Raw genomic sequence first — 10,456 nt, 5'->3', positions numbered from 1 at the left:
GACCAACCCCTAGATCAGCCTCCCCAACATTGCACCCTCCAGGACACCAAAACATCTGGGTTGGGGAGGCCTGCCTTAGATGAGGCAGCTGGCCTCCTGCCACACCCACCAGCAAATCAAAGCAAATCGTTGCACTTTGAAATTGAGCACCTTAGGATTCCAGCCTGATCTGCTCCCTCTATCCTCATTTCTATGTGCGGGGATTTCCCCCCCCCTTCCCATGCAGAAACATTTTGGTATGGCAATTTGTCACACACTGCAGCCCACAAACAAGGCCTTCCTCAGATCTTGTTGCCAAGAGCAAACAGCGAGTCTCCTTGCAAAATAAACCAGTTGCAAAATAAAACCATCAGGTACCACAAGACCCTTGCTACTGTTTTGACTGTCCCAGACTCATACAACCACCTGCCCCGGAATTTGTTCCCCAAAATACAAGGGATATTTCTCCCTGGATATCCTACCACCCCCTCCCCCCCAATTTTTTTTTTTGCAGTGTCCTGCTTGTGAAACACGCCCCCCCCAATATGGCTCCCACACCCACCCACACACCCCTCTTTTCGTTGAACCCCAGCCATGAGAGCTGTTCTTTATTTCTGAAGACCTTCAGGGTGCAAGTGGCCCTGTTCATAAAGATTTGCATTGCTAATTGTTTTCGGTTTCAGTTACGGCTGCTTTAAATTATGGCTTTTAATTTTGTTTGTGTGCTCTTGGATGCAGTTAGCAGCTCTGAACTCCTCTTACATTCTGTTATCGGTTAGAATACTCTGTGCACCATGTGGGAATCAGGAATGTGGTCTTGCTATTCAAATGCTGACCGCGGCCAGTTGAGGCCAGCTACTAATTAATCCCATTGGCTTCTTCCTTCCTTCCAAGTTCCCACATTCTTAGAGTATGCAGCTGGGCTCACTCACTCGAGTCATATTCTAGAGCTAGGATCGCTCTGCTGCCTCCCAGGGCTCCGAATTGCATTGGACTGGCGTCAGGGTTGACTCTGATCTGAATTTTGTGTGTTCCTCAGCTGGGGGGGGGGATGCAGTTCCAACATCCATGAATGGAGCCAGGACAGAATGGGAGTAAACTGTAGCCATGCTGGGCCATTGGGCAGAAGTTCCCTGGTGCCATTCACACCAAGGGGGGTTACTTCTGTCTGTCTTCTGCCCAAAGGGCAAGGTGGCTCCGAATGGGATGTGGTTACTGCCCGAGGACAAGACAGGCACAGGCGGGCAGCTGACCTCCCAGCTAGCAGCGCCTGTCTTTTGTCAGGGCAGCTGTCTATTTCCAGAGCGTGACTCAATCCTTCCGCCCCTCTCGCTTCTCAGGCCGTTGGCCCCGGCCTACATGGGAGGATGGAGGCAGAGGCATGAAGAGGACGGGGCATCGAGGACAGACGTCTCCACTTCAAAAAAAAACCCTTCTTTTTCCCGGGGCCCACAAACCGAGAAAGACGTTTGCTCCTAGATCCATCATCCCCCAGCCACTCTGATTTCTACAATTCCGCTTTGTATTCTCCTGTTCCCGAGAAGCTCCCATTTTATGGGACGTTCCTGGGCTTGCCAGGGGATTTTGCAAGCCAACGGTATCACCTAAGAGGTTAGGGGGAAAACAAGATCCGTTTTGCAAATATGCCCCAGAACAACCCCGCTACGGAAAATGAGGCTTGCGTGTTGAGGACTGGGGTGGTGAGGTTTTTGTAATAGGGGAGAAACCCCCCCACCCCACTCCATCAGCCGCACCCCCTACTAAAAACCTAAGAATGGCCCTGCAGCTGCATCAAGCCAATGTCCCATCTGGTCCAGCCTCCTGTTCTCAGAGTGGCCAACCAGAGGCCTTACCCTCTCTGCTTGGGATTTCCAGGAACTGGACCCCAAGGTATGATGCTCGTGGCAGCCAAGGCAGAACATTGATATGATGCTTAGGAGGGTACTAGAACAGAGGGAGCTGCTTTGTCCTGAGTCAGGCCATGCATGGGGTCCACCTAGCCGGCAATGGACTTTAATAATCTTACATAATATATACCCAGGCAAGATAGAGTGTTTTTTTATGTATGCCACGACAGCTGCTAGAATTTTGATTGCAAAAAACTGGAAAGGGGAAGAGCTCCCGACTGTAGAAGAATGGCAGATGAAGCTAATGGACTTTATGGAACTCGCTGAACTGACCGCGAAGCTCCGAGACCAGAGGGAGGAGAAGGTGCAAGAAGATTGGAAGAAATTTAAGACTATTTAAAAAATCGTGAAAATTAGATATTTGAAGCAGAATCAGTGAATATAAGCGGCTTTAGTTATAAGATGTTAGGTAAAACAGTATATTAGAAGTAATGTTGATGAAAGATGTATGTTATTAAATGTAGTAATAAGTTATAGATAAGTTTGAGATTTGAAATTGTAATAAGAATAATGATGAATGATGGGAAATTAGTTACAAAGTTACTAAAGTAAATTAGAACTGAACGCAGTTGAGAGAACGGGGGAAGTCCCCATATAAGATTTGAAATTAGATCTAAACATTAAGCATTTAGTGTTCCAGTGTTCGTGTCTTTAGGTATGTATATGTTTTCTTTCTTTTCAATGTTTACTTTTAGTTTTTTTCTCTTTGTATTTGTTGTGTTTTTTATTGTATTGGTGTGATTATTGTGTTTTGTTGTTTAATGTGGAAAACTAATAAATTCTTTTTTAAAAAAAAATAATCTTACATAATATGACACCCTATGCATGGCCAAAGTTTGGGGTGTCCCCCCCTCAATGGAACTTCTCAATTCTGGGTTTTCTTAATTTGTACCTGCTCGGTGCCCTGTGCAGCGGAACTGCCTGCACTGCCCTGAATCCGTCGCTGATCTAGCTCAGCGGTGTCTACACTGACTGGCAGCGGGACTCTCTCCCAGCCTTACCTGGAGGGGCTGCCAGGGATTGAACCTGGGGCCTTCTGCATGCTCAGCAGGTGCCCTGCCATTGAGCTACTACTACAGCCCTTTCCCTCCACGGATTTTCTAATCCCCCCTTTTAAAGCCATCCAAGTTAGCAACTGTCGCTACATCTTGTGGCGGTGAGTTCCACAGGTCAATCCTGCTTTCTCTTACCTGTCCTGAATCTCCCAACGTTCAGCTTCGCTGGATGACCACGAGTTCTAGCGTTATGAGAGAGGGAGAAAAACTACCCCCTATCAAGCTTTCCCCATGCCGTGCATAATTTGGTAGACTTCTAGCATGTCCACTCTTACTTGCCTTTTCCTTAAACTAAAAAAAAAAAAAAATCCCAAATGCTACAGCTTTCCATCCCTTCCAGCATTTTCAGAGCCTTCAACATATCCTCTTTGAGGCAAGGCGACCAGAACTGTACCCCAGGATTCTCACATTGCCAAACACGCAGAGAGGAACGTGATGATCCTCCCTCCCTTTGGGGGAAAAAAAAAATCTCTGAAAAGAAATAGGGAAAAAGCAGAGGTCACACCAGCTACTGGTATCCCCAATAATTTATAACAAACCAAAGGCAATCTATTATATACAAAGGAGAACGCCCCAAAAGGGGGGAGTGGTGAGCCCAACCCCTTCGCCTCACCTTCCGAAACCAACCAACCAACCCCACCTCACCGCCCCCAGGCCTATCTCCGGCCGTCCCCCAGCTGCTATGGGGCGATGGGGGATGCTCAGATTTTGATTTCAGTCCGGAAGGTCTGTTGGACGTGCTCGATGTGCTTGCCAGGGCGCTTTTGAGCCTTGATGGTCAGGGAGCCGTCCCCGCCCAGGGCAGAGGTGACCGAAGTGGGGTCCACATCCTCGGGCAGCTGGCATTTGTGGGTGAAGGTGTTCACGATGGTCCCGTCGGCTGCCAGCTGAGCGGGGCAAAGAGAGAGGAGAGAGGATGTTCAAATATATAAAAGGATGTCATATAGAGGAGGGTGAAAGGTTGTTTTCTGCTGCTCCAGAGAAGCGGACACGGGGCAATGGATTCAAACTACAAGAAAGAAGATTCCACCTAAACATTAGGAAGAACTTCCTGACAGTAAGAGCTGTTCGACAGTGGAATTTGCTGCCAAGGAGTGTGGTGGAGTCTCCTTCTTTGGAGGTCTTCAAGCAGAGGCTTGACAGCCATCTGTCAGGAATGCTTTGGTGGTGTTTCCTGCTTGGCAGGGGGTTGGATTGGATGGCCCTTGTGGTCTCTTCCAACTCTATGATTCTATGATTCTATAGGAGTCAGCGGGGGGCCTGGACTGGGGATGCTTAGTCTGCCTCCCTTTTCCCTCTGAGGATGGGTCAGCCTTTAGCACAGCAGGCCCTGTGGAACTCCCTGCCGCAGGAATCGCCACTGCTGTCTTTTAGATGTCTCCCAAAAAAACGTGTTACTGTTCAGGCAGGACTTTGTCACTGTGATTTCCACCAACCAGTATTTGTTGATGCTCTCATTTATTTTGTTGTGGTTTTTTGGTGGTGTATACCACCTTCCTGTATTTTTATGGGATCATAGAATCATAGAGTTGGAAGGGACCCAAGGGTCATCTAGTCCAACCCCCCGCAATGCAGGAATCTCGGCTAAAGCATCCATGAGCTGCCTATAAATAGTTCTATCAATCTGCCTATAAATAGTTCAATCAATCAGTCAATCGGTTAGGGCCGTGACCACAGAGATGGGTTGCAGTGGTGTATAGGGGAGGGCAAGGAGGTCTCCCCAGTGGGGGGTGGGGTGGGCTCTAGAGCATGGGCAGAGGGCAGGGGATGCAGCCTCCTTGCGGAAGCTCAGCCAATCTGGACCTGGAAGGGGGACACTGGGTGGTATGCATTGCTAGCCTTACTCAAGAGTAAGCCCATTGACGTTAAGGGATGTGGACGAACTGAACTCCAGGAATTTCATTGCCCAACTCCCCCCCCCAAAAAAAAAGAATCCTGGGAACTGTAGTTTGCTAATGGTGATCTGTATTGGGTGAACTACAGTTCACAGGATTCTTTGCAGGAAAGTCATGTATTTTAAAATACATGACGTATACATGGCCTGACTGGAGTCTGTCCAGTCACCGGCTCTTGCTAAGCTGCGATGCTTGTGTAGAAACCACACCTCCCTGCCTCAGTTGCCTGGTCTGTACAATGGGGCCCAAACTCATCCTGCTTCCACAGCCTCACTGCCCAACGCCAACCTCTCCAAGTCACTCCTTCTCCCGTCAGCCCCCCTTGGGACCCTGAACCAGAACAGGTGCGCCCGTTCCTGGCTCGCAAAGCTCGCGTCTTCCTCCCAAAACCCCTCCAGGATTTTCAAGGCAGCCAGAGAGTTTAGGAAGATGGTCCAGTGCTTCTTTCTGTCAGCATGCCTGCTCTCTGGAACATTGCGTTCCCGCCCCAGAGGAGTGGCAGGAGGAAGAGAGCGCCGTGTCCCCAGCAAAGGCAGAGAGGATTTGTCACTGGGGAAGGACGCCAGGCAGACAGGGAGAGAGAGAGCCCAGAAGGAGCCCCCCCCCCTCCCACTCCCTGGCAGCATCCTGGGTGCCCTTCTCATGGCAGCAACATCCAGCACCTCTGCAAGAACGGCACTGCTTAACCCGATCTCGTTTCAGGCTGAAAGCACTTTTCAAGCACCTGGCTTCCCCCAAGAATTCTGGGAACCCATAGTTTGCCCCTCAGGTATATGATTGGCCACTGTGAGAGCAGGAATGCTGGGCTTATCCTGCGGCACCCTCTTAATTCCCAACTACAGTTCCCTCAATCCTTTGGGGGGAAAGCTATGCTCTTTAAATTTACGGTGTGTCCCCCCAGCCCCAAACTCAGAGGCTCTTTGGGAATAGATTTTTGCCCTAAGAAGACGGACCGGTTGGTCTGGAGGGGAGATGGGCACCCCTGTGGTCCACCCTCCCTTCCCCAGATGCTTTGGACTACAGTTCCCATCAGCCCCAGCACCGCACCGCTGCGCTCATGGGAGTTGTAGTCCAGAACGTCCCTCTCCCCTTAAAAGCTATTTCCCCCAGATCTAAGAGGAGGAGGAGGGGGAGGACTCGGCCCCTCACCTTCTCTGCGTGGACTTCAATCTGGTTTTTCGACGTGGTGATGATTATATCTTCGGGGGAGAAGTCGCTGACATCCACTGCAAACTGGTACGTGTCCCCCAAGGTCTTGATGTTCCCTGTTCCTCCAGCACGGCCCCCTGTGAAAAAGAAGGGACAAGGTCGACGTGAACCCCCCAGATCCCTCGGCACAAGGATCTATTCCCTGGGCCATGGAAGGGTTCAGAGAATCTGTCTGCTGGGGACAGAATACTGGGGCAGGATACTGGAGGAGGAAGCGGACAGAGAGACAGGCGTCCCTCCCGGATACTGGAGCTGGAAGCGAGAGAGCCGGTTTAGAGGATTCAGAAACAGCGAAAAGGAAACACAGTGACAACAGTTAAACTGTGGAACTCCCTCCCACAAGAGGCAGCGATGCCAAATACTTTGGATGGCTTTAAAAGAGAATTGGACAAATTCCGGAGGACGACAAAGTATATCGTGGTTACCATCCACACTGGCAATGCTCTGCACTCACAGTCACAGGTAGAGATGCTCTGGTTTCCCATGGGGCGGGGGCTTCTGGTCAGCCACTGTGAGAACAGGAGGCTGGGCTAGATGGGTGGGGCCCCTTTGGCCTGATTCAGCAGTGCCAGTCACCCAACACCAGGTCCAGAGTGCCAGATCCTATAACACCTCCTTGGGGCACAGAAAAGACCCCCAGAGTGGAGCATCAGTAAGAAAATCAGCAGGTGTTTGCCCCAGCCACCCTCCTGCCCTTCCCCTCCCAGCATTGTTTCAGGCCTTTTCCTGCCTGAATAAGGGAAGGGCAGTGGTTTGCTCAGTGGTTAGAGCACCTGCTTTGCCTGCAGAACGCCTCAGGTTCAATTTCCCATGACGGCATCTCCAAGCAGGGCTGGGAAGGAGTCGATACTGAGCAGGATGGAACAGTGGCTGGACTCAGCCGAATGCAGCTTCCTGTGTTTAAGGGAAGGGCTCTCGCAGCTCAGCAGTCAGGGCCCCTAGCTTGCATGCAGGAGGTCCCAGGGTCAATCTGCAGCCAAATGACCTCTGTCTGAGACCTTGGGAAGCGCCTCAGAGGCAGAAGGAGGAGGAGGCAGTCTGAGAGACTTCACAAGGTAGCCCCTTCTGTCTGGGGGAGCCCCGTCCAACCTGAAGGTCCAATTGGGTTAGGGATGGAATGAGCTGCATCTTTGGATCTTCCAGGTTTTTCATTTACCCCTTTGGAAGTCAGTGCTCCACATTAGTTCGCAAATTCTTTTTATAAAGTCGCTGTAGAAATTCGCCCGCGTTTAGTGCCGAATCTCCTAAACATCTACGGTTGGCTCTGTTGCGGTTCAAGACATGAGAATGCGGGAGCAAATTTGCCTTAGAAGCCACATCCACCTTCAGATCACCTTTATACCACTTTTAACCGTCTTTGCTACCCTCCCAAAGAATCCCGGGAACCGTAGCTTACCCACCACAGCGCTGCCCTTAACAAACTACAATTCCCAGGCTGGCTTGAGGGAGCCATGCGCTTTAAATGTATGGTGTGGACAGGATCACACCCAGCACGCACACACAACACACACACGCCCCGTTCCCACAGCCGCCTTGCCTGAGACAGCCCAGGCCTCGCTGCGTGCCCTCAGGAAGGCCCCCAAAATTGTCGCCGAATATTCCCGCGCGCCTTATCCATGGCGGAGAGCCCTGCTTGGTGAAGAGCTACACCCTCCCGACGGCGGCTTCGACCTCTCCGAGGGGCCTTATCCCGGGGAGAAAGAAAGGGTGGCACCCTTGTTCGAGCTGCCCAAGGAAGCTGGAGGCACCCAAGTGGGTGGATGACGAACTCCCTTCACCGTTCAGGCCCTTTCTGCTCGGCTCGTGAGGGACCTCGGCCACAGCTGCAGTGCATATAAAGGCTCTCCAAGCCTCTGGGCTGACTTCCAGGCCTCTTGTCAAAGTCTCTAAATTTAGGCACGCTAGCATCCATCACTCCCTCTCCGACCATCCCACTGGGAAAGTTTCCCCCGGTGGAAGGGGTGGGGGGTGGGGACACAGGCTCCAACAAACAAGGTGGGGGAGATGGGGAGGGAGCCGGCGGCGTCATGGCTGCCTGGCATTCCTTCTGCCCTGGATAATACAGCTTCCCCCAGCGATTAGTTTAGCCCTGCCTTCCAAAAAAGGGCGCATGAGTGGGATGTGGCCTGGCAAGGGGACTGGGGAGGGGAGGGGAGGTGATTTGTGTGACAGAGGCAACAAAAGCAGGACTCTCCCAGATCCTAAAAAAAAAAGTGTTTCTCTGAGCTGGAGCACAGAGACCTGGGATCTGGCTGCAGATCAGCCCTTGGGACAGGAGTCAGGAGAGCCCCACAGACAACCGATCGCAGAATCGTGTATTGTAGTGATGGAAGGGACCCCCAAGGGCCTCTAGTCCAACCCCCTGCAGTGCATGAATCTCAGATAAGAATCCCTGAAAGACGGCCATCCAACCTCTGCCTTAAAATTTCCAAGGAAGGAGAGTCCACCACCTCCCAAGGTGTCGAACAGCTTTTACTGTCAGAATGTCTTCCTTAGTTTAGTTGGAAATCTCCTTTAGCATCTGGTCACCCTCCTCTGCACACCTTTTTAGTTGGTCAATATCCTTCTTAAATGGTGGTCTCCAGAACTGGGCACAGTTAGATCTGGATCTGGCCAACTGAAATAGACCATTCCTTGTAATATCTAGTTTGATCACGGAAATCACTTGACAGCAGTGCTGCTGGTCATTCCCGGAGTTGGCAAGGCTCACTTGACGATTATGAGAAACGTCAGCCCGGCTGATGGAACTCCTCACCCACTGGAGATTCAGAAGGAGGTGCCTTCTGTGCCACAGTTTAAATGCCTCCTATTCCGTCAGGTAAGAAGACATCCTTCCAAAATGGTTCATTGATGTCCGTTTTTAAACTTTTTAATATGGTTTATAGGGACGCGGGTGGCGCTATGGGTTAAACCACAAAGCCTAGGGCTTGCTGATCGGAAGGTGAGCTCCCGTTGCTCAGTCACAGCTCCTGCCAACCTAGCAGTTTGAAAGCACGTCCAAGTGCACGTAGATAAATAGTACAGCTCCGGCGGGAAGAAACGGGGGAAGAGGGGGGGGGGGACAAGAAGGGGAAGGTAACGGCGTTTCCGTGCACTGCTCTGGTTCGCCAGAAGCGCTTAGTCGTGCTGGCCACATGACCCTAAGCTGTACCTTGGCTCCCTCAGCCAATAAAGCGAGATGAGCGCCGCAACCCCAGAGTCGTCCGCAACTGGACCTAACGGTCAGAAGTCCCTTTACCTTTATATTTTTACTGCTGTAAACTGAATATATATACAGCAATATTTTAATTAATAAATAAAGGACCACCGCCAAGTCCAGCTTCCTGCCTTGACATTGGCCAACCAGATGCCTCTTCCTAAGCAAGCCCTGAGCCCAACAGATCTCCCTTTCTGCTGTTCCCTGCAACGGGATTCATAAACATTTACTGGCTCCAGTTAAGGCATAGCCATTGCGAATAGTAGCCCTAGGTTGCCTTTTCCTCCTCTAAGCCACTTTAAAAGCCATGTAAGGTTTGTGCCTACTGCTTTTGTTTGACTCGCCGTCGTCCAACAGAAGCAGAAAGATGAAAAATGTATATATTATATACCATAATTCAGTAAGTGGGGGGGGGCAGCTAAATCAGGGGTCAGCAACCTTTTTCAGCCTTGGGCCGGTCCACCAGACCATGTGGCGGGCCAGACTATATATGTAGGGGGTGGTGAACGAATTCCTATGCCCCACAAATAACCCAGAGTTGCATTTTAAATAAAAGGGCACATTCTACTAATGTAAAAACATGCTGATTCCCGGACCGTCCACGGCTGGATTTAGAAGTTGATCGGGCTGGATTCGGCCCCCAGGCCTTAGGTTGCCTACCCCTGCCCCTGAGCTAAATCAAGCATGCTACCTTTCAAACAAGCCCAAAGGAAACCTGTTTGATTTGCATCTTGCGTCCTGAAAGAACGTTTAGAAGCTACTTGCAAACAGTTGCGAGGCTCAGGCCCGGAATCCAACAGGGGGAAGCAGCGATGTGCAAAGCCTCACCTGTGCAAATCCTGCCTGCCTTGCAGCCCTGGTGGTGGTGGGGTGTGTGTGAAAGGAGACGCCGTGAGCATTGGTGCCAGACCACTCCACCCCACCCCACTTTGCATCCCGAACCTTCGCCCATTTAAGGTTCCTTTTTCCAGCTCGCTCCGAGGGATCCCGGGCCAAGCCCACCCCGGGGCGCTTCTGCGCCCCCGGCTGCCCGGAATGTGCCTCGGTTGCGCGCTGGGAGGTGAGATGAGGCAGGCGGGAGGCATTTCACAGGCGGCTCGGAGAGGGGGCTGGATCAGGGCTAAATCCGGCTTGCTTGGTCACCGTCCCGGCTCAAGCCTGAGTCACCCTTTGTCGCTTGCCAGGGACGCCTGCCAATGTCACGCCGATCGCCCT

The 10,456-nt window shown here is 51.4% G+C and overlaps 1 protein-coding gene across 1 annotated transcript; it reads right to left on the bottom strand.

The window, feature by feature from the left end:
* Positions 1–3,450: 3,450 nt before the first annotated feature.
* Positions 3,451–6,530, bottom strand: HSPB7 (heat shock protein family B (small) member 7). Its single transcript, XM_033156834.1, has 3 exons — positions 6,471–6,530; positions 5,986–6,180; positions 3,451–3,828 (listed from the first exon to the last, which is right to left on the bottom strand). The coding sequence occupies exons 1-3, from the start codon at positions 6,528–6,530 to the stop codon at positions 3,643–3,645; spliced, it is 441 nt and encodes a 146-aa protein (XP_033012725.1). The 3' UTR covers positions 3,451–3,642.
* Positions 6,531–10,456: the final 3,926 nt, after the last annotated feature.

The sequence above is a fragment of the Lacerta agilis genome, chromosome 8, assembly GCF_009819535.1.
Source record: "Lacerta agilis isolate rLacAgi1 chromosome 8, rLacAgi1.pri, whole genome shotgun sequence".
Lineage (NCBI taxonomy): Eukaryota > Metazoa > Chordata > Lepidosauria > Squamata > Lacertidae > Lacerta > Lacerta agilis.
This window is presented reverse-complemented; position numbering and strand designations above follow the sequence as displayed.